The following is a 25373-nucleotide window of genomic DNA, read 5'->3' as shown; positions in this document are numbered from 1 at the left end:
TTGAACACTTCTTATGTTTTTTCCTTTCAGCAATCCAACTTATAAACAAGTACTTAATATAATTAGCCCCCTCCAGTTTCTGTAAGACCATTCTTACAAATTAACACTGATAAATGGCAATAAAAAGCAACTGAAGTACAGATGTTTGCAAATTCAGTCTTCTGTTATTTTGGGGAAGGCAGTTTGCAGGGGAATGCCTGGTTTGGAAGGGGGAAGAAATCAAGAGGTAAATCCTGTAAAACACAAAGTAGTATGCTAAAAAGTAGCAAATGTTTCCAGTCATACCTAGACAAAAAATACCTTCACTGCTTAGTAGGAAAGGGCATAAAGCATTCACAAAGGTCAATTTTACTGCTTTTCTAGTTTTGATGTTACTAGAAATTATTTCCAAGTACTAAAAGATGATCCATTATTAAACTATAGTCATTTCATTGGCATCTTTTACATTTCCATGAAGAAACCATATGCTTTTCAGAGTCTAATTTACTTCATGCTGTATACTCATCTCACACAACAGAAGGAATAGCCAACTTAAGCTCAATACTTGCCATAAAGCTGAAATCACACATCCAGTCTTGACTGAATTTAAAAGCCAAGTGCATCACAAGCTACATGTTTAATTTGAGGATCTTTGTTATAGTGTATTTTTATTATGTGAATATTTCATAGGGCAAGTTACCATAATGTACTCTTGAATATGTCTCAGAAAGCTCTCTGGACTGTGAAAAACAGAAACTGTTCTTGTGGCACAAAGGATTTTTTTTTTTTTATTAATATAAAACAGATAAACAAAATGAAAGACTTCTTGCTCCTTAAAGCAAGAGATTACTATTTTTTTAAATTTTTTTTTTTTTTAATAAGGGAAAAAAACACCATACAGCCAAACAAGAAATAAATCAATAAAACCCATAAGGAGTTTGACAGTAAACCATGACAAAGACAAATATAAAAAAAAAAATTCCCAATTAATATTTGCAAATTAATTTCCTTTCATCTACACATTTATCATTATGTATCATAGATACTTTATGTTTAGGTTTCCATTGCATTTATATAGGAAGCTAACTAGAAAATGTTAAAATTAAGAATTTCATTCAATCTGTGTCCCACAGTATACCTTTATGCCTATAAAACAGTAATTAAATGCTCAATTTCAGACTTGTTATCATCACTTTAAGCATATCACCTTATTACAATGAGAATTTAACAAAATTGCCTTTATTTCAATTTATTTTAAAGCATTTTCCACAAATTCTTCTCACAGTAATAAATGGAAAAGTCAAAACAGTAAGTTTACAAACGATATTTGAAAATACTTATGGAGTGGCAGAAGACTGGTAGAGAACATGTGAATGACCCTTAAACTCTGGACACTGAATGAGGCAGCAACTTCACATTAACTTCCAATCCATCCTACCCTGAAAAGATGCCTGAAGTCGAGTGAGATAACTGACAGCCTACAGTGCAAGGAATCAGATAAACTAGCTCTACCACAGTTTTCCTTCACTCCTGCAAAACTCAGCATTGAGATGCACACTGAATGCCTTCCAGGAGCACCTATTACTGACTGTGGGGAGGAAGAGACCAACCAGAACAATATGACCGATAAAAACATCCTAAAGCAGAACCACTCCTCAACTCAGCTTTCCCTTTCTCTTTAGTATTGAAGACATTCCACATCATTTTCTTAATGCTTTTAAGTCCACACTAATTCTCTGTGTAGACTCTCATTGTCTGTTTCACCATCAGAGAATCTGTCATGGACAGTTTGAAATGCTCATGACAGAAATTGAAGAGCAGCACAACTACGACTTAGCTGCCTCTGAAGCGAGGGGAGACCCCACTGCAGTCACAACTTCCTGGTGAGGGGAAGAGGACAGGCAGGCATTGATCCCTTATCTCTGGTGAGCAGTGACAGGACCCGAAGGAATGGCCTCAGGTTGTAACAGGGGAGGTTTAAATTGGATATTGGGAAAAGTTTCTTCACCCAGAAAATGGCTGGGTACTGGAACAGTTCAAAAAGTGTTTGGACAATGCTCTCAGGCACATGGTGAGATTTATGGGATTGTTCTCTGCAGGGCCAAGAGCTGGACTTTATTATCCTTTTGAGTCCCCTCCAACTCAGATTATTCTGTGATTCTGTGAATTAAGGGTCCACATCAAATCCAATACACCACCCACTCATCACAAAATAAGCCTTCTCCTAAATATTTTTAAACCAGTCCTGCAGGTCTACACAGAAACCATATTTTTAATTTATAGTCCAACTGCCTATACTATAGGAGTGAATCATGCATAGCTATTGAACTCTACCTAAAGCAACACCTGCAGTCCATTTTTAATCAATATTCTGTACAAAAAATCTATCATTTCCCACAGAAAGGTTTTATACCTGTGAGCCAGTGCAAGATTTTGTGAATTTTTAATAAATTATTGACAGAACAAGGAAATAAAATTACCTTTTTTATACCCTGTTTGCAATTGCACTAAACACTAGCATGTATCTTTGACCTGTCCACTTGTCATTCTTGTCTATATTGGCTCATAATCACTACTCAGTCAGATCCAGATCAGCTGAGTATCAACTCAAGTGAGAATGACAAGTTCAAGTAAAATAACTGATAACAGATTAATTATTTTTCAGATGAGTGAGACAATTTAAAGTAATTTCCACTCAGACTGTGAACAGCTACATGAAAATTCTTCATAAAAATCTCTTCTACATAAGGGTAAACTCTCTCCTAGGTATGAGTAAAAGCTGCAATTAATACAATCTAACAACAGGCTTCCCAAATTCAACTCTGACAAATTACAGAATCAGGGGAAAAAAAAGTATGCAAGGAAAGGGAGTGATCCCTAACTTTAAGTTAGGCCCCTTTTAAGCAAAAACCAAAGTCCTTCAAAATCCTGACAGCAAAGTATTTGTCAAAGGAGGCTTGGAAAGAGCTCTGCCTATTTGACACTAACATTAACCTCTTTAGAAGGCAAGCATGATCAGCAGTTCCAGATAAGAAATAAATACTTCTGAGAAACCTGCACCTCCACCCTGTGCACAATCTGCTCAGATCTGCTTAGATGGTTCTTGCCTGTTTTTGCACCAGCATGAAAGAAACTGCAGTCAGGCACAGATAAAAGATGTAGAGAGACAGGAAGGAAGAAGTCTGTGGCAGACAGATATGCCATAAAACTATATAGGTGATGAGTTAAAGGGCCTTAAGGAAGCAAGGCTCACTGAATTTTTCATTAGTCTATTGTTTTATGACCATTTAAAGTCCTTATTGTCAAAATGGTGCTGCACCTTCCTATAGTTTAAGCATCACAGCAAAACAAACACAATATAGCTAGCAGCATGACCCCTAATAGCTGTGCAGACAGAAAGAGACCATCAAACAGCAACACAGCCCTTTTTAAATTCAATTAATTTGGAAGAAATAATTTTTATTCTCAAATATAGAAAAGAAGAAAAAATGTATGTTTAATGTAATTTAAATTAATTTCTGATCATGCATCTATTTTCTTTTTCATTTCAATTATACTTCATTCACAATTAACAAAATACATAGGTTGACGCTTAATTCCCTGGAAAATATTAGGGTTCAAAGCATACAACTTCCAATAGAATGAAGTGTTTGCAGGAAGTGTGGAGTCCAAAAAGCCATATCTGCCCTAAAGAGCCATATACAGTAGCAGCACTACCAAGCAAAATCCAGAATTAGATTTATAAGTAAAGATTTGTGGCATTTGAAGTGAAATACTACTTCAGACAGATCATGGAGAAAACAGTAATCTACCAATATCGTATGAAAAAGTGTCATGGTGATATCTGTTCAACACTGCCTGACCTTAGCTGCCTTCAGCTTGAATATTGTGTTTAAAAAATCCAGAACAAATCACAAAATAAGCTTCCCCTAGAAAGCAGATACATATCAACAAAGTTTTAATGACCAAAATGGCAAGAGAAGGGGCAGGCAAAGTATGCATTAATTTTTTTTTCTTTCATTATACAAATAATATATTACCACAACTCTTTGAATAAAAGTACAGGCTAGTACAAAGGGCCCTGCCTTAAATTTCAACACTTCTTAAGATTTTAATATACAGAAACACAAAGCAGTAAAACAGATGCTTGAAACCAAAAAGCTGAAAGTTCAAGTGTATGATGCATCTCTGCCCCTTTCTCTTCCCATATACTTTTATCCAAAAGGCTTCCTTAAACACTTGCTTCACACATGTATGTCCTTATGAGGATTAAGTACTTCCAGAAGTAGAAACAGACATTGATAGGAAAGAATGCTCAGGAGAAAGGACAGTTGCCATCTATAGCATGCCCTTTTATAAAGAAATAAACCATTTAAATGCAAGCAGCTGTATTAATGCAACATTCATCTCAGGCTTTATGCAAAATTCAGAGTAACTGCTACCATAAATGTTATTCAGCTGCATTCAAATTAAGTAATGTTGTGTGTAGGCATGCATTAGGTACTTCAAAAATGCAGCATAAGGAGGAGAGATTGGTCTGGAAATAGACTCTGATTTGATCCCCATCCTCCCACCAACAAACATTAAATAATGCTAGAGATAAAAATTTTTTGGTACATTTCTAGCCTTAAAAAAAAGTTACTCACCAAACTAGCAGTGAGTGAAGGTGCTGACTGTCCAAATGTTTGGTAGCGCATCCGAACAAGATTAGTGGTTTCTATAGGTTGCCACAGCTGCTGTCCAGTTGCACTGGGGAGCAAATATTTGCCTGTCAAGTTCAGAAAGAATGAGTTAAAATATGAGAGGTTGCAGTTGAGGCAATGCAATGGACAGTTTACTGTAACACTCTTGCCACTGTGAAACATCATTCACTGCAATCCTGACCAGAGCTGATTCCAACAGAATTCCTGCCATTCCTGCTAGTCCTTCAGATAATCCTTCCACTAGATACAATTCTAGTCTCAAAACTGTACATTTTTCCTACATAGAAACATATTTAAAGCAACAAGAGACACAAACATCTAGAATGCTAGTTATGAAACTTAAACTATGAAAGCTAACCAAAAATGAAAACAATAAAAATATATTCAGAAACATTCCTCTATTTACCCCTTGAAGGAAAAAGGTTGAGTCTGAGGGACAAAGTGAGACTTATTGGAATAAGACACTTACCATGCAGACAATCACACGTTTTCGTGTGTGAGGACTATTCTGCTTCTATTCCAGAACTCCTCATAATCTACCTAATACGTATCGCCCAGTTCCCAAGGATCTTTATCCAGTGTCCCAAGTAAGGGGAGATGACCAAGGTGCAGGCCAGCCATTCCTGCGGAGGGCTCACATGGGGCTCTCAGTGCCTGTGCTCTCTGCTCAGTGGTGTCACTTCACTGTGGGCAGGAAACGGTGAGCCCAGGGCCACACAGGGTCACAGGGCCACCCTCCCCACCACGGAGTGACACCACTCAGCCAGGATCGTCTCCCTGCAGGTACTAATGAGGCAGACCACATCTCCTGCTCATGAAGCCTGAGCTACAAGCCAGCAGCAAGGAGAAAATTCAGGGAATTAATACTAAGATGACAAGCATGTATCAATATTGTTAATTTCTGCTTACTTTCAGCCACTGTCAAGAAACAGGAAACAAGCCAGATACTGGTCTTAGCAATACATCCACTTTAAGTTTTTACTTATCTCTGCAAACTGTGCAAAAGTGAGACAATCACATTACTAAAACAACTGTTTTCTCTTGGAAAACCAACAAGCTGATGCAAAGCAACAATTCAGAATTTTATTTTTAATCAAATCTCAGTTTAAAAACACAATGCAAAATCTTGACTGAACAGATCAAATGAAAAACATCTCCAAACCACATGGGCTAAATATTTCTTTCCTGAAATTATTAAACCCCACCAGTTTGCAAAGAAATCAAAAGCCTCAGCTTCATAATTTTATTTTAACAGCAGATCACACAGAGAGTTGCTGAGGTCTCTGGGAAGTGACGGTCTTGGAAGCTAGAAGTTCCCAAGCAGCAGCAGAGGATAGTCTTTTAGCGCTTTCCAATTAGCCTTCCAAACGTGCTATTGTTCTTTGTTACATCGGAAAAGCGGAACCCATAAACATTTTTGCACCAAATTTGCTAACAGCCTGCCCAAGACTAGAAGAAAAATGTACTACAAAGCTGTGGTTTCTTGCCCATTGTCTAGGATAACATTTCCCAGAACTGGAAAACTTGAATTAATTTCCCATCTGCTCTCTCTACCTAGGTCTATCAAATTTTGATTCCCTTTTTGCATAGGGTCCTATCATACTCAACTAAAAGGATGCCATTAAGAGCTTAAGGCATTGATTGCAATACACACATCTTCGATATTCCATTTATATCAATCCTCCAATATACCAGTGACATATGCAGTCAGAAAGGGTTTAATATCTATCACTTCAAAAGGCTAATTCCTTCTCAAATAGACAGGAAAAAGAGAATTAGGAAGTGACTGCAAAAAACTAAGTTATACAAACCTTCCAGTTAAATAGGTATGCTTTACTTCTTTAATGCTTTCTACATAAAAAGAGGTCTATGCCTTTTCTTTCCTTCATTTTTGACTCTACTTGTCAGACACTGGTAAGATAAAGTTCTCAGAGAAGAGTGAAATCAAACATTTCCTAGTGCTGCAATCCATAGGTTTCCAGACTTCCAGCAACACCCAGTCAGCTCCAAAGAAGCCATCGGCAAAAAGCTTCAGCAATACCTATTTTGTCAAGCAGACGTACAATACACATAACTCCATATTAGTCCACTCTAGAAGTCATCAGGAAAATTATGTTAAACAATTTTCAACTTCATCACTGTAGTATAATATTAGGGCATTTTATCCTCATAGAAATCAATATTTGAAAATCAGTAAGTCTTCATCTGATCCTTTCAATAAAAAGGTTCATTCTATTCAAGTTTGTTCTAAAACTGGGGAACATCATCACTCCTTGGTTAACGAGCGCATTTTCTTATAGAGTGCTGTGGTTTAGGAATGGTATTCCCAACCTTAGTTTTTCCAGTAAAAAAGAAAATTGTAAGCTGCTCACCTCCTATTCTAGTGGGACAAACAAAAGGCAGAGATCAAGGACTGAGGTAAGGACATTTACTGGAAATAGCAATGAGATAAGAAAATGAACAGCAACAGCAACAACACCAAACACAAAAATGCACACAAAAAGAAGGTTATTTACATGCAAAAATGCTCAGCGAGTCCAGGACAACAAAAACCAATGGTGGACAGACCATCTGCCTGCCACACTTTCTCCAGGATCAGAAATAAACCCTTTTCTTTTTGGTAGCAAGAGAAAGAGACCCTTTCTCTTCCCTCCCCAGCAATGAGATAAGATGGTAGTGAGTAACATTTGGGTCTTGGCCTTGCCCACTCAGCACAGCACATGGCAGCCCAGAACTCGGGCTCAGCAATCCAGCAAGCTTAGCACCCTGGCAGCCGGACTACAGCAAACACCACACACCCAGTACTGTAAAGAAAATTAACTCTGTCCTGTCCAGAACTAGGACACAGGGCGCTAAAACAGTCTCAAAATCCACTATCAGGCCCTTCCCAGACTGCACTAATTTTCATTTCTCATAAATCCCACTTGAATTTCCCAAGAAAGAAGATGGAAGGCAATCATTTGCATTTAATACACAAATTAACATTGTTTTAAGTCAAAATAAGCCAAAAGGTTTTAAATAACAAGACAATTAGTCTAGGAGGAGAAAGATACATGAGAAATAAGTGTTATTATTAATGCTTGTACTTTTTGTTGTAAATGTGCACCAGCTCCAAAATATGAAGAGCTAATATTGTCCATACCTTATAATGTGCAAGGCATTCTAACAGTCACCTTTACTATTTGTCCTTTACAGTTATCTATCTTTTACTCTTCTTTTTATCTTGCTCTGACATCTGAAAGAAAGTCTAAGGTATCTTGATGCAGAGGTTAGAGGAGATGCAATCCTACACAACAGAATCTTGTACTAAGCCCTTCCTTGAACTGTAGTATTTTGCCTGTCTGACAAGAAAGCAGAGTGGATTTACTCAATACTATATAGTCAGTATTTCCACTGTAAGAATTCACTTAATACTTCATTATTTTAACTCCATGATTAGCATCAAGAAGTACTTAAAATAATGTTCGGGGCGTCTGTTGAAAAGATAAATTAGGCAGTAAACACTATTAAAATTGTGAATGAAATCATGAGCATGTGTGATGCTGGAATTATCCCTCCTCCCATCTTTATCCCCAACAGGAGCCTTGAAGGTATCACAGTTTTCACAAAATACTGGAATTAAGGCAAACAGACTGTCTAGAACCCCAGTTCTTCTCTTCATAGTACACAGACTTTTAAACACAGAAATGCATACAAGAAATATGCTTTCTAAATAAGCAAAATTAGCCAGATCTTAGACAAAAAGATGGTAACAGATAAATCTCTTATCTGAGAACAGAGCTAACCTACTGCATTAAACATGATAAAACAGTCCCTGCCCCAAGTGAGTTCATCATCAACTCTCCCTCAATTCCTCAAATAATAATAAAAAAAAAAGTTTAAAATCTCCTCATATTGTCCACTACCCCTTTCCCTTGAGCACTCCTACACTTTTTTTGCTATAGTTTCATTCATAGTTGTATGCATTTTACTGCTTTTGCATTTTTCTTTGATAACCCTTGAATTTATACATATCCACACTTCCCCTTATTAAGTGATTTCAATGCCAGTATTATACAAAAGATTTGAGCTGAAATACATCATTATTTTCACACTGCATTCATGTCTGCCTTCAAGTTTAATGCTCCAAGCACCTGCTTTCCTTTTTAAGTGAACTGATTCATGAGGTATTTACGAGGAAGGCTTCCACTCCACCTCAATCCTTCCATCTTAATTCAGTATTCTGGCCCATATACAGCATACAACACTGCCGGCATCCAGACCATTGACACACTGGTAGTAATGTTCACATCCACTGATAGAGGTCCCCTACTTCTCTGCTCTTCAATTCCAAAATGGTCATTGTTGACTTCCTCCTCTACTTCCTCTGCAGAAGAGCTTTGCCTTCCTGTGCCTGAAACTACCAGGACAGCCTAAAGTAGCTACAATGGAACTAACAGCATCACTTCCCATATCTGAATGCAATCCTTGTTAGTCCAGCACATTTATCAAAACATATTTTGATGAAGGGTGGTTTAAATTGACTATGTAATGGCAATAATTTAGCATTATTTAATAGTATTACATCATTGTTGGTGAACATAGGCAATACCTCGCTGCAGCTCAGTGGCATCTTCCCCCTTGAAGGTGCCTCTTGTACATCTAGATTCATCTGTAATGAGTATTTGTTGAAGGTCCAAATAGGACTGTTGTTAATTCTGACTTCTATTATGTTCAGCATGTGCCTCTTTGTTGTATGACTTACTGTATAAGGACAAAATGACTTGTGTAAGGACAAAGAGACTAAAACCACATACACTTCCACAAAAATCATTCACAAATCAGTCAGCAAAGCAGGCTTTGCTTTATTCTAAATAGAAAAGTTTTTCCTACTGCTGAAATACTACTCTCCTTCCTTTATCCCTCTCAAATGCATATCATAATAGGACAGCTGAGAATTACTAAATGAGCTCAAATGTAATACCTACAAATCTTCCATTTTCAGTTAGAATTTAGAAATAACTGATTTGTCTCTGATAATTATGCAATTGCATTTGATTAAGAAAACGTTTTGGCATCTAAGTAAGATTTTACCTTTACAAAAGTCCTTAGGATAGTGTAGATTGCACTGCTAGAAAGTCTGACAGCCAAAATGCAAAAATAAATACAGAGAAAGCATCTTGAAAGTTTTTGATAGAAGTATTTTTTGTTTAAATAGTAGAAGCAGTTTTCTATTACACTACTGCAAACAGAAGACACACGTACTTTGCTAAAATGGAAGAATCTGACTTTAGGCTGATAGCAGCTACAGACACAGTTAGTCCAAAGCAAAGCTGTTCATATGATTACAGTGTACCAAAGACTTACCAGAAGCTAGCATCAATGTGTTTGTGTTAGCTGCTGTGAAATAGCAGTCTTCAAAATAGCCTCTTGCCATCTGGAAATCTTTAAGGCAAGGGCCAAGAAATACTTATTTCAATTAATTATCTTGTTAAATCCACTATATGTATTTGTGATACAAGTGCAGAATATTTTTTAAAAATACAGAAAGCTAGATACTTCTCCCTCACTGGTTTACTTAGAAATATGATTGATCTTATCTAAAGTACCTATACTCTGGACAAGTCAAATTTGCCAAACACATGTTCAAGTGCATTGCTCACTCCACACCTCTTTTTGGGGAGCCTCAAGAGCATGAGCTACCTCAGAGCAATAGCAACAAGCCACAGCAGAAGAGGAACCTGGACTCTACTGCAGAGTGCTCTGGATGATAAAAATGTTCTGAAAAGAAACACTGATGGGTACTGCTCCGTCTTCTTATCCCTGGCATATTTCCAAACACAAAAAAAACCCAGAAGAGCTGGGTTCATTGACAGGTCTTGATGTGAACAAAAGAAACACTGAAGCCACCACCTGCCACCAGGTCACCAGAAAAGCAGTGGCAGTCCCAACATACCCAAAGCAACTACTGTTACCAGAGGATAAATTGTCTACACCTGGTGAGCTAACACAATGCTTATTCTTCAAAAACTACTGGCCCATGGAACTGCACAATATCTATCTACTGTGTAAAAAGGAGAACTGCAAGTTCACCAGCCCCTGTGCCCTGCCAACTCAGACAGGTCAACTGGAACATTGGGGATCAACAACCACCAGGGACTACCAGAGAAACCCCCGCCCCCAGGACAGAACACGTGTGAAGGGGAAGGAAAACATGTTAACGATTTCAGGGTAATGATTGTCATATTCTGGAACAATCAATCAATATTTATGTAAAATATAGTAATATAAACAGGAACTTCCCTGTACTCAGAATGCATGGCTTTGGGAAAAGTTATTCCCCTGTGCATCTTGACAAATAAAGAATGCTTGCTTCTTAATGCTACATTGATGTTAAGAACTTTTTTATTTTACCAAATTCTTAATAACACTACTGCCACACACAAACTGCCTGAGCAGCAGGAGGTGAAGACCAAAGCATGAAGCAGTACACCACCACTTTTACTGCCACAAATAAGTGAAGGCTCACTCCAGGTTCAGACGCCTGCCAGGTGAAGGGCAGAGCATCCCACCTTAGTATTCACTAGGTTCAAGTTATGGCATTTAGCTTTACTGACTCAAATTGAACTCCTACAGACATCACAGCTGTAAGAAGTGATGGGGACACTGCAAATTTTAGGGTCTTTTTTCACATCTGGGGCAGGGAGGAGGGGTGGAATTAAAGCCCATCATTCCCATTAGCTGTTAACCAGAAAGGAAAAGAGTGGATGGATTTGAAGTCATCAGGTCATCACTAGGAAACCTTTCAGTATTTTGCCTTATTCTATTGTAGTTGCACCAGTAAGTTTTACTTAAATTTCCTATCACCAACATGCAAAAAAAAGCCCCAAAAAATCAAAAAACTACCATTTTAATAATCTCTTATTTATTGCCCAGAACTTAAAGAAGCATGTTTTGCATATTACTCAGCTACATAGCTACATATGGTTGAAGTTAATGAACAATGCCACTTTCCCAGTCTGATGCATAAGATGAAATTTTCCTTTCAACCAATTTGTCCCCTAAACATAACATTATTCAGGTAAGCCTATAATTACAACTGACTCAATTATAAATTCTTTTGTTATTGTAGAAGAAGCCTTCATAAAAAATCCTATTACACTCACTATAGTTCTTTCACTTTTTGATGTACTATAAATCTCCTAAAATGCTCTATATTTGTTTCACTTTCCAAAATTAGATGAAGCACTGGCACCCTCAGGCACATGGATTCTTTGAGTCATTCTGAGTAGGGCCAGAAGTTGGACTCATTGATCTTTGTGAGTGCCTTCCAACTCAGGCATATGGTTCTATGATTCTGGCTGACAATGCATGAAAAATAAATGTGACAGACCAAAGGCAAAAATTTGGGGTGAGAATATGAACCTGAAAACAACACAAAAAATGCAGTAGACATACCTTAAAATTTCACCAATATTGTCAGAATTGGAACTGGAAAAGGATATATCAAGTTTTGGACCACAAACCAGTAGGATGAAGGTTTAGATCTGTATCCAAAAATACAAATATATATATAAAATGAAGCCTCCATTAACTAGAAAGGCAGGCAGAATCAGGCCTGTTTATAAATCAATTACCAGGAATAATACATTACATGCCAGAAATAATGGTTCATGCTTGGAACAAAATTCTCTCACTGAAGGTCGTTTAAAAGAGAGTACAAAATTTTGCTGATCAGGAAATTACTCAGAGTTCCTTTGCTAACAGATACTCGCTGAAGTTATATTGACTATTTGCAATTTATTATTGAAGTACTGTGACAGCAACAGAATATTTGAAATGCATTTGAGATCACTAGCAAATCTCTCTAACCATAAATTAGATTTGGAAGATAAGACTAGGTTTGGGGTTTTTCATTTTCGTTGGGTTTTTCAAGTTTTCCATACCAAACATACCTAACTTACTAGCACTGTTAGCCAACCAATGACAACAATAACAACATGATAAAAACACCCTACAGATTGAAGTTGTCATTCATGACACTACTTCCTTACCTCACAACTCTACTGAAATACAACTCAGCAAAATAATTTGTTGGTAATATTTATCAAAGAGCTCTGAGATAGAACATTCTACTGCTTCCTTTTCTTTGTCTTAACAACAAATAGGTCCTTTTCCTATAATTCTAAGATGCAGCTCCAAAATTTATAAGCTGCCAGTCCATCCTATAACACAAACATAATATATAAGTATTACTGCATCCCTTTCATCCTTTTTTACAGCTTATACCTGCTCTAGAGAAATTTCAAGGTCCAGTTATGCAACTTTGGTAGCAGTAAGAAAAACAGACCTTTAAGATCCATACTGCACACATGATACTACAGAAAGCACAATAAACTACATTCAAGTGATAATGAGACAGAGTTCCTTTCAACGTATAGTCTATATTGCAAAAAAAAAGAATCCTACACACCAAGAGGTCAGAGATAACTGATACTGGCAGACTTACAACAAAACTGTGCCTAAAACACAAAGGACCTCAAAAATTCACTATTGCTCAATTCAAACACTATGTGAACAACTGCTTCAGTCAGTCGCCAGTACTCTTGGCTCACAACTCTTCACCACCTCAAAATCTGGGGTTTTGCTGACAGAATTTATGGTAAGCAATAAATATCATATGAAGAATGTACCCAGCAACCTATAACTGACATTAAGACGAACATGATGTGTTAACTTGCTATATTGTCTAGAGTACCCACTGTGACCCCTTCTTTTGTCTCAAGTATATGTTATGCCCATAATTAAATTCCTACATGTTTACAGTAATTTTTCAAAAGGCAGAGTTTCCCAAGAGAAAATCCTGCTCCTATTTTCACTGGAAAATATCTATAAACTTTTCCACTCAAGTTGTCAACCTTCTTTCTAAGGATTAAGTACAGGAAGTGCTTTTTCCCCCTCTTCTCAAATATTTCTCTATCTGTATATTCAATTTATGCTAAAGCAAACAACTTGGAGAAAGTAAGTATGTGGTCAAATCATCTGCTTTACAATATCCACTAGAGAGACACCACAGGGAAAAAACTAGCAAGACTTAAGTCTCTAGGAGTATAGATCATGTGTTCTTGATGTGCAATTATAGTTTATTTATAAATATGCTGCAGTCAATTTTGCACTAATGAGCTCAGGTACTAGCAACAACAGGACTGCAGCCTCACAAACTTCAAATTTAGTTAATCAGCTGATTAAATACAAGCATATAGCTAAGTCCAGGCAAGTGGACTGGACTTTCTGTGCTTTTACAGTTTCACTGCTGAGCATACTTGAGCCAGCTAATTCAACAGCTCTTAGGGTACTTCTTAAGGAGCAACAACTCAGACTTCAGAAATTTAACATAAATATTAATTTTCTTCACTTTTTGTTTTTCCATTATGACAAATAACTCTTAACAATTTTCAAGCTGCTTTTATAAGTGTCCCAAAGAGGGTTAAACTCTATTTCTCCCTCCTTCAAAACTGGCAGCTTGCAAACATATCTGCTAATTAGGCACTCTACGGCTACAGTTTGCTTTGATCTCAACAACAATCAACTTCTCATGTTCTGATGATACAAGCATGATTAAGCAGCAATTGAGGAGTTAAAGGCAAAATAATGAGACAGGAATACAATATCTTCTGCTCTCATCTCATTCTATTACATGGTGCAGACTCCAGACACGTCAAAGAATATGGAAATTATCTTGCTAGGCATACAGGGAAGTAAAAATCAACTCCACTATGCAGGCTGATTGAAGCCTTAAATGATGAAGGTAACTGACAATGACAAATATAATCTAATGTCATCTCAAACACCAGCACAACAAGAACCATCTAAAAATGTGCACTTCATAGCAGAATATACTTACTTCATCTGGAGAAGACATCTTTGTACTGAATGCATTAAAAAAAAACCCAAATAAAAACCCTCCACATTGCATTTCCTCAGTCAGGTAATTATATAATAGATTGCCTCTATCTCCTTCTAGTAATTTTGGAATAGGTTTAACATGTGGCATGGTGCTTTTAGGAAACCTTTGAGGAGGGCAATTGAAAAGACTGCCAGATGTGCTCTGGGTAGGCAGTGAATGAACGAAGAATGTTGTGCTTGTGTCATGCACACATGGCTGCTGAACCTTCCCACCTCTGTAGCCCGGAGCCCAGTGGTGTTAGCACCCGTGCTGCTGGTGGGGAGAGCCCTCAGGCAGCTGCAGAAAAGGCTTTCTAAACAGGGTACATCCAGTCCTGACACGCATCACAATGAAAGCCATTTTGAAATACTTCTGCTCTGATATGAGAAGGGAAGAAAATGTAGGAAGTAAAATTTCTTATTAAAAGGCACATCTGATAGAGCATTGGCATTGGCAGTCATTCTTGCCCCATATCCTACAGCACCCCAGCTTCCGGGGCTGGGGAGAGGCCAACAGAGTCCACTAAGCTGTATCCCCAGAGACAGCTATGAAATAACAAGGCTTTTTATGGAGTGGTGTAATCATGTATTGTATGCATATATTCCTGGTGTAAATATGTATAATTTCTTCCATAATAGGAACAAATTTTGATTATGTACACAGGAAATACGGAACACTTCCTCGTATCTACACCAAGAGGCCATCATTATTAGAAATAACCTTTTTTTAAATGTTGCCATTAAACTAATCATAACATCACTCTGACAAGTAGTTCTATATTATGGGAAAGTCTCATTTCCAAAAAGGTTTCCAGGTACAAGTCACATGATTGTACAAGTTCAGTTTTCCCCATTCACCAAGCTGTACCAAATAGCTGACACTGTAAGACTTCATGAGCTAGTCTCCATTTTCAACAATATGAATGCTAATTTACACAGCCAAATGTTTGTGAAAATGCTACTACTGCCAATTTCTCCTCTGTATGAATGGGGAAAACCTCCTTTTCAGAGTCCTGCCAGCACATGCCAACCTATGGATAAGAGAACAGCTTGTTTTTCATGGTCCATAAAGCTGTTGATCTTTCTGCTAATTAGTGTTAGCAGAGTGATGAATCTCTGAAGCAAAAAAAACCAGACTGAGAATTCCCAAATTCATTTCAAATCAACCACAGATTAATTATACAGGAATAACAACAATTGCTGAGCGTATTTGAATGACTGATGACTCAGAGGTGGAAAGCTGATCAAAGCAAGAACATTAATGAAAAAATATATAAATCACTTTTTTTTTTTTGTTTTAGCTCTTCATGATCTGTAGACAATGCATGATCAGAAGAACATGAAGTAATTTTGCTAACGCAGAGTGCTTTAGGATCCTTGGATTTAAGATTCTATAAAATGAAATTAGTATATAATATGTTACCTGTACTTGTGTAAGATCAATATAAGCCTAGCAGATAACAGCCCTACCACAGTTAGACACAATTAGCCCAGCAGAAAGTCTTTTCCAAGTAGTTATTGATGAGATAACAATAGGTGAGATAAAAAGTTCAAGCTATAGGTAGCTAAAATGCATTTTTTTCTTTATATATAATGGCAGAGCTTATCAGTACACTATAGAAATAACTAAGTTAGCTGCAGTAATCACCAATAAATATGTTCCAGAAATATGTCCTTGCATCTTTCAGAAGTAGAAAGGGAAATAGCAATCTCCAAATGCTGCACAGCAACTGAGAAACCAGGACTGCACTGCCAATCTCGGGGCAAAGTGAGGAGCACCAGCAGGACATGAAAGTCAGGGCAATTTGTTTTGCTTGCCCAATTGATTTGCTAGGTTAACCCTCTCCACAATGAAAGCTCATTTAATTTCTCATCCTTTCACATCACCTTCTGCTGTGGATTCCATTTAAGCATCTCTGAACACAGCAAACTAAAATCTGTAGACAATTTAAGCCAAAAACCCTTTGACTATAGACAGCCCTTTGAAATTTATGGTGATCAAAACAACCAGCCACCATAGAAAAGCAGATTTTTAATTAAACATATTTTCTCCTGATTTGAAACAAGTTTTAAAGTCCCAGTCTGTGTACCATTAGAAATCTTTAAGAATGCACTCTAAGGCTACAGCAAGAGGTACTGAAATACAAGTGTATTAAACAAATGTCTATTGTCCCAAGAATAACAGAGCTTATCTCACCTACCACACTTTCCTCCCAATCCCATCTAGCACACCGCCAATGCCCCTGCAGCCAGAGGGTACCAGTATCCCTCTGAAGCAATCCTCTTTTCCCTCTCTATCTGACCTGCGGCTATGAAAAAAGCAGCTGCAGCTCAGCTTTGTGACAGGGATTATCCTACAGTTAAACAGCCTGTGCAAGGATTGTTTTTTACACTTTCCGTGGCACAAGCAAAACTTTTAAAGATCCTGTTTACTTCCCAGACAAAGGGTGTGTCAAGTACTATTATGGGCATGTGTTCATGCAGGGAAGGGGGAATCTGGAGCAACGGAGAAGTTAGGACACAGCAGAAAAGAAAAAGGCAAATACTGATTACAGTGTAAAGTGACCATTTTATCTAAAACTTTTAACCTTTTGGAAACATGACCTTTCAAATTAAAAGATGAACTTGTCAGAAATTGCATTCAAGTTCTTTTACTCCGAGATTGTTCTATCTCATGAATGCTTATGTTTAGCAACCACAGTTATTAAATACTATTTTTCACCTTATCTTTCTATTAAACAAAACTGTTATCACTTCACAACAAGAACTACTAAGGGAGATTTGCTAGACTAATAGTAGGCCACAAGCTATTTTAATTCCAAGCTTAGTCTCTGTTTTTCTAGAAATCTTCCTCCTTGGCAATGAAGATTAAGGAAAGCAATACTGTTACAACAATTATATTGAAGTGGTTTTTCCAAAATATAGTAGCATGGTGTCAGCAGGAACCACTAGTCATTTCTTTTATTGGACAAACATTAATCAGTGGCTGCGTAGCAATTTTCTACAGAATGCAATGGCAGATTTATTCTCAAACACATTGATTTCATTTTTCTTCTACTTTGAAAAGCATTCTTTGCTTGTCACTGAAAACATGTGGTTCCTGGATTGCTTAAAACTGTGCAACTCACAGGAACAATTTTGGTTCTAGTTTCCCTGAAGCTGTGTCAAAAATAATTTCAATTTCTATCTTACCTCTGCAGCCTCTTCTCCCTGATCATCAAGATCAGTACATTATGATGGCTCAGTACATCATTCTCAATTTTTCTCCTATTCATATATAAAGAGTTTTGTAATTTACTTCAGCCAGTTCAGTATAGTAGCTTCTCAGTAACTGTAATCCTTCAGGTTTTGCAAGTCTCATTCGATATACTGCAACAATATAGGTTTTATTTCTTCTCATATGCTGCACATAACATTATTCTGTCCTGAAAGCTAAATAAACTAATTTATTTGGGATCTATTCCCAAAGCTAAAATCTCTACATATTTACCTTTATTAGTATTCAGCTCTGCAGGAATTGAACTATTTTGTTTTATATAAACAAATAAATTTTGGTTTGTTTGCTTTCATTGTTAACACTGCTTATGGTCCATGGCTCAATAATACTGTTTTAAACAGCCAAAGGAAAGGCACAGTAAAATACAAAGTGCAATTCACCTTTCTAACATCTGGAGTGAGCAACACACCAGCACAAGAATATTCTGCAAATTTCCAAGCTAGAAGTCTTGTCTCTTGCTTTACTTATTCCCATCTACTGTATTTTAGGAATTGCACATTTTTTAACAACAGAGGCAGAGACTGAACTGAAAATAATTTCAAATCTATTTTTCCAAACTATTTTCCAATGAATTGATACCCACTGTTAAGCTAGCACTTAAAGTGCTTGCTTTTTTGTATTAAAAGTAACAAAAGACAAGAAAGAATAAAGGAAGACAGTAACCATTAATAGTGATATTAAAGATCAAGTACTTTCTCAAATTACAGGCCGCCAAATATTTTCTCCCCCTTTATGGACCAGGAATATTTTTGTAAAAACATTAAGACTGAAATAGAAATTTGGGAGGAATGTGTGAGCATAGAAATTATCCCTTACTAAGCTCACGTCAGCTCACCATTTTAAATTTTTTTTTAATGACACTGTGATTCTTGTTGTTTCAAACCACAACACCAAAACACTCTTAAGCATTAAAGAAATCTTTAAAAAACCCCAAAACTTCAGTATGTTAAAAAAGGTGTGTAAATATGTGACCAGAGCAACATTATTAACTTCAGATTACTGAACATTTGAAACAACTCTAGGAATTAGTTCTCTTTCTGCAGGGGTTTATTTAAAACAATTTTTAAAAAATCCCTAAAGAATATAAAGAACTTTCTGTCATCAGAATGAGTTTGATTAATTTAATCAGTATCATGAAAGCTGTTAAGATATTTAAATTATTTTAAGATACCAAAGCCTCTAGGGTATTCAGGTTCATTTAAAGTGCAATGGTAATAAAGCAGTTTAACATCATTGCACACTGACATGAAACCCTGCACAACAGATTGCATGCAGACAAAAAGCATATCTATTTCCCTTTATAAAGGCCTCAAGCAATAATTCAAGCATAGAGATAAAGACTAGAGACTATGGCAGCCGAGCACAATTGCTATGTTTGTTTTTGATTAGGCTGTCTTCTTCCTCTTTATCTGCATGGCTTGTATGGCAAAGATCAGTTTTTAAAGACCACCACTCCACTTTAAAGTTAGACAAAAACAAAATTAAAGAACCACACCAGCTCCTCCTAAAAAAAAAAAAAACTATGCTGGCAGTTTCTAGTCTCACTAAAACAGTAATTTAGTTTACACTCCAACCTTTCAAAGTTGTAACACTCCAGAGCTGCCAGAGAGTTTACTGAAATGGTTACCAAAATTGACACTTGTCTGCTGCAGGTCACTTATTTTTCATTAAAGCCACAAATACCCTTACACTATTTCTGAAAGCTTAGCAACAACTCATAACAAAAAGGAAGTTGCAAGGGAAATGACAGATCTTACCCTAGTGACACTAAAAATCAGAGCAACAATTATGTGATTATAAGATACAAGAAATTGCTGTAGTAGCATATGTTTTTTCTTCACATAAAGTGTGAACCTAATTCTTTAGGTTCCTTAAGACAAAATTATTTGTCATTTACCAGAAGCCATGTAGGTGATTTTAAGGTGGTGAATACAAAGAGTTATTGCTATAACTTCTTCAAGCTTCTTCCAGGGAAAGGTTAAGCAAAGCGGTAGGAGAGAACTGTGAAGAGCAAATACTCTAAAAGTACTTTTCAGACAACTACTGCAGAAGAGTCAGCTCTATCTACTGTGGAACCGTTTTTCATCCCCAGGTAATAACAACTCTAAACAATTCACAGAATTTAGAGACAGAGGACAGTCCTATCTCAAGTAAATACCATTTCAACTTCCTCTAACCTAAATTTAATGTACTTGATTCTAATATCAATCAACATCACTCAGACAGATAAAACAACTTCCTCATGAGGGGAAGAGGAGGGGCAGGAACTGATCTCTTATCTCTGGTGAGCAGTGACAGGACCTGAAGGAATGGCCTGAAGCTGAAACAGGGGAGGTTTAGGTTGTGTATCAGGAAAAGGTTTTTCACCCAGGGGAGGTCAGGCACTGGAACAGGCTTCTCAGAGAAGTGATCACAGCACCCATCTTGACACAGTTCAAGATGTTTTTGGACAATGCTCTCAGGTATGTGGTATGACTCCTGGGGATGGTGCTGTGCAGGGCCAGGAGTTGGACTTCCAACTTAGTATGTTCTGTTATTCTGTGAAATTTCTATCTTCAGTAAATTTATTGAAATCTATTGTCCCTCTCACCAAGTACAACAAATTCCTCTATTACCCGTTATGCACTTTAGAAACATATTTGATTCAAATTCCAGTGAATTTATTTTTTTTTAAATACAAAAACTCCCTGGTTTTTTAATATTTAATTTGCTCCATAGTCAAAACTAATCACTCTTCAGTGACCATCACTATCACAACGATACCAGTCACAGCACCTGATATCTAGAAGATACTACCAGGGTAGGTAAGCCCTCCTCAAGCATCCTGCTACCTCTGCATGGCTCCACAGAGGAGAAGATGCAGTCCACAGCTTGTGGCTAGTTGTAATGCTGTTCCTCCCCTGTGAGTATTCCACCACCTAAATTATGTCTAATTGCATTTTCTTTAATGAAATCCAGTCTAAAGGCACCATTCATGCACTTCAACTCCTAGAGGAAACTAGATATAGGTGATCCCATGGATGGATGCACGTGAGTCAGCAAGATAAATGCACATGCACATGCAAACTCCAAGATAGGGGTGATTTTCAGGCTGTGCTTGGCCACCTGTCAGCAGCCCCTAGAGGCAGAACCTCAAACATGACTCATCTCACTGTCAGGGAACACACTGGGAAGAGACTTATGGAAACTCCAGGTGGAGCTCACACCTCCCACAAATAGTTCAGCCACAAGGCAAACACCAAGCTGTCAAGGTGCCATCAGCTCCTTGTGCTAACCCAGGTGACACTACACATACCCCAAACTCACCAGTCAGAGCTCCTCCAAGGCTTCCTCTCCTGAGCTGTCTCCCATCTTCACTCAACTGCCTTTTAAATTTAGGAGATTTTCCAAGGCCAGAAGACACTTCAGGACTGCTGGATTTTCGCAAAGGCATAGGTGGAGGTGACAATATGTGATCAAGCTGCAAAGAAACAGAAAAAAAATAGATACCTATACTGTTTAAATGCTTATCTTCACTGAAAGAAAAATATAAGTTATCTTCAACTAAAGATTGTAACATTATTTGGGAAAAAAAGATCCCAAAGATCTTAAGGTAAGGAATTTGCTAATTGAAAATAAAAATTTTTCAAGTGCCAGATTTGTGTCTGGCTCTGTAAGAAAGCCATCCTCCTCTTGAACAGTTAACTCCACCTCCAACCAATCTCACACAAAGAGCATTGCGCACAGAGGTCCTGTCTCAAGATAAAAGGGCTCATAGTTCATCTCACTCATCCTTCCATAAAGCAGCATTTCTGCAGTTGTGAGCCAACTGATCTGGAAGCTTACTCCAGACACCGACAGGCTCTTCCAGCATTTTTCTTTGCCAAGTTTTCCCCACGTCCACGCTAGCAGTCACTAGATGGCACTGCACCATCAACAAACTGCAAACCACTGTCCAGTCCAGGGAAATGACAACAAAACAGATTCATCAACGCCAGTGAGAAAAAAAAAAATTAAATTATCCTGTTTATAAAAGGCACATTCATTTACACTGACTTTGAAGTTAAACGGAAATACAGATCCTCATTCTTCAGACGGGGTTCCTGTCATCATAGCCACAAAACATTTTAGCTGCCTGGTCTTGACGATATGTCTCACTATTTTATAAAATAAGACACTAAAACAAGACAAAATGCATGTGAGCACATACCAAGAAAGTACAATAAATCAGGGTATGCAAGTATACAAAACAGAAAAAGTTCTACAACCATCCTTCTCCTGTAAGTGCTGCAGTGGCATGGTGTCATCGTTTTGAAAAATCACTCAAATTTTTTTTCTGCAATATTTACACCCTAATTCTTACTACAATTTTTTAGGAAGCCAAACATGTCTAAGTGTTATATTTTTACAGTTCATGTACTGAGACTTATCAGCCAGAAAATCTATGCATCACCTTCATACTTGACTCTTTCATCCTTTTTGTCCTTTTGAAAGAATGAGTCAAGGTCACAAGAAACACTGATGAATCTGCACAGCAAAGCCCATTTTTGCTTACAGTTAATCTAACAGCATTCTACTGTCTTCCCTACAAAGCATTTTGAATCCCATGTTTAGTTCCCCATGTACTTCATATTTCAGGTTAGTTATTGTTTCAGGGATTGTTTTAAATGTTTCTTTAATCAAATCTGCAGCTCAATGGAAGTGTATATACACTCCTAAAGCATCAATAAATGCAACTGATTTCTTAATCTGCTTCTTCAGTATATTAAGACTCATTCATGTTCACAACAGACACTGAAGTATTTGATTAACTCATAGCACATGCCCTTAACCACTAAGCTGAATGGTTTTGGGGTCACAAAGAATATTTACCTGACAATTGTTACTGTTCATCTTCCACAAACACAGGCTTGTCACAAATATTTGTATTTACAACTTCTAAGATACATCACAAGATGTATTTAAAAATTAAATACAAATTACTCTTTTAAAAAGGAAGCAACTGACAACAGCTAACTTGTAAAAAAAAAAAAACACCATCTTGAGAGTCTTTCATGTAAGTCTAAAAGCAGATACTCAAGCTGCTTCCTGACTGATGGATCCTGATGGAGATTGTTTAGTTCTAGACTCCAAATTAGTCCTATCATCTGAAGATGACATGATCCCATCAAGGCTTTAGGTGAGTTACTGGCAAAATTTCATGCTTTCTTGAAACAGGTTCACACTTCAAAGTAATCAACACATTATAAATCTCTTTTTTTCCTGAACTAAGGTTCATCAAGCTTTTAAAACGCAGAAGGAAAAAAAAATCAATTCATGCTCTAAGCTCCCTACACATTAGCATTTAAGCCAACATAACAAACTTTTGCATCTTCCATTCTCTCATCTTTTCCCCTTTTAACCAGATATTCAAACTTTATGATTGTTCAAGTCACTCCCACAATGAATAGACTTGCGCATTCCACAACATGCAGTCTGATTTAAAGTCATTATTCCTAAAGAAGCTGTGCTCCATTTTCACAGCTTTCTGGGTTTCAGAAGAAACTTTAAGACAGTGCTACAGTACAGACCATCTAGATCTTCAACTCATAATTAAGATGCTATCACAGAGAGCTAACACAGTTTAAATATTAGCCTCTAGTAGCTCATAGTCTTAATAGTAATGTCCTACCAGTGTTCTCTCACAAAGGTACCCTCTTCTTGCTGAGTGACTCTATTACACCAAAAGACATTTTTAAGGTATAAAGCTACAAAGAAACAACATGGAAGTACAAGATTTAGTATCTTCATACTGATGCCAAAATCTTGCTTCACAGAAACAATTACACATGTATCAACAAAGAATTTCTGGAAGCTATCCAAAGACTCACTTTTGCTTCCAAAGGCCCAAAATAATCTAAGAGCATGTAAAGTGTGTATTTGTCAGGAGTCTGTACATTCTAACTGATATTGCAGTAAACCAAGACCAGGCAAGGATATACCCTTTAACAGCCTTGGCATAACAGCTCTGGATATCTGGGAAATATGAGAAAATGAACTGCAGAAAGCATCCAGGCTTGCAAGTGCCCTTCCTGTGCCAGCCTCTAGACAGCAACATGTACCAGAACCCGAGCGGTTTATAGCCCCCATTCAGATGTCATTTAAAGCAAAATCATTTGTAGCAGACGAAGCTTTCTACCCTCAATGGAATAGCCTTTCCATCCTCACAGGTAGAGCATTCAAGTCCAAGGAAATCAAAAAGAAAGCATTAGATTCTACTTCCTTGGAACACAAAGCTGGTTCTGAAGATGCATAACATGTTACATATTCAAATCCTACGAAGTGGTTAATTCAGTCAAAAAGATGCTACAATTATTTAGTAAGAAGATTACATCAAATTCAAATAATAGCAAGACCTATTCCAACTTGTTAATACTTATTTGAAAGACCTCCTGGAAATCTGAACACCATGAAAGTTCAGGCTGTGCATCTTATCAGATTGTAAGATTAGACACTGCTGTCCACAGGACAACACTAAAGCAACTATCTAAAAACTGAAATTCTAGACACCACCACAGAGATTTTAAATAATTTTAATTAAGCTGCTTCTGCTCAGCACTCACTTTTGCTCATCCACAATCATCACTGTTTTGGTATTTACTTCATACTTACTAGCTATATGGTCATGTGCTGATGGCATGCAAACACAACAGGATAACCAAGGTTAGACTGGTTTCCCTTTTTTATCAGTCAAATTGCAAGTTGCAGGGAATACAATAGTTATATCCTTGCAGGAAGCTTCCAGCAGAATCACATTCATGTTACATCTTGAGTGGCTATCTCATGCTCTGCCCACTGTCTTATTACTGCACTCAGGCTGCAGCCATATCCTTCTCAACACCCTTTGAAAAGAAATGTTAGTGACCTTGGGAGCACTGGGGTAACAGAAAGCAGGCTTTTTAAGCTAAAAAGAGGGAAACAGTGAAAAATTAAAACTGTGAAAACAATGTATTTGAGTGCCCTGTATTTAAAGTACAAGGGGGATTAAGTTAGCCTTAGAGTGTATGCAGGCTGCTTAGAGAGGGATTTTTAATCAGTGCACATCTCACCACCAGTCTTTGCTGTTAATATTCACAATGCATGGATAGTTAACTTATTTAAAAGCCTCCCTCCCCCAACACTAAATAATACCTTCTCAATAAAGGCACTTTGAAAGACAGAAAACGCACAACAAATACCAACCTGTGATGAATATATTGTTTACTTCTTCCAATACAATTTTCCATACCTTTGATTAAAAATCTGCCTACTCATGTCATAGATATGTTGAATTTCTGCAAAAGCACTGCAAAATTTAGGAGATAACAGCTTTCATAAAACCCTACTTGCTCCCTCACACCCATGAACCTTACAAAAAGGAACAGAGAGTCTTATTAGAGGAGAATGGTTTAAAAACTACACAGAAGAGAACATTAAAATATCCTTCCCATAGATTTCTACACAGAGATTTAGAGATCCTGTAGAAAGAGGAA

At 37.2% G+C, this 25373-nt stretch overlaps 1 protein-coding gene across 17 annotated transcripts in view; it reads right to left on the bottom strand.

Annotated features, from left to right (window-relative positions):
- The window catches only part of MAST4 (microtubule associated serine/threonine kinase family member 4), a 278614-nt gene that overhangs the window by 193851 nt on the left and 59390 nt on the right, over positions 1–25373 (bottom strand). For 14 of the 17 annotated variants that reach the window (XM_085566676.1, XM_021534406.4, XM_085566678.1 and 11 more), the window contains 2 exons: positions 21190–21343; positions 4626–4747 (listed from right to left, as the gene is read on the bottom strand). In XM_085566676.1, coding sequence (XP_085422802.1) covers positions 4626–4747; positions 21190–21343 — 276 coding nt within the window. Of the gene's footprint in view, positions 1–4625; positions 4748–5151; positions 12090–12119; positions 12209–21189; positions 21344–25373 lie in introns of those variants that run through there. The other 3 variants (XM_085566690.1, XM_085566691.1, XM_085566689.1) reach the window with 2 other exon arrangements.

The sequence above is a fragment of the Lonchura striata genome, chromosome Z (assembly GCF_050655825.1).
Source record: "Lonchura striata isolate lonStrDom1 chromosome Z, ASM5065582v1, whole genome shotgun sequence".
In the NCBI taxonomy this organism is placed as follows: domain Eukaryota; kingdom Metazoa; phylum Chordata; class Aves; order Passeriformes; family Estrildidae; genus Lonchura; species Lonchura striata.
This window is presented reverse-complemented; position numbering and strand designations above follow the sequence as displayed.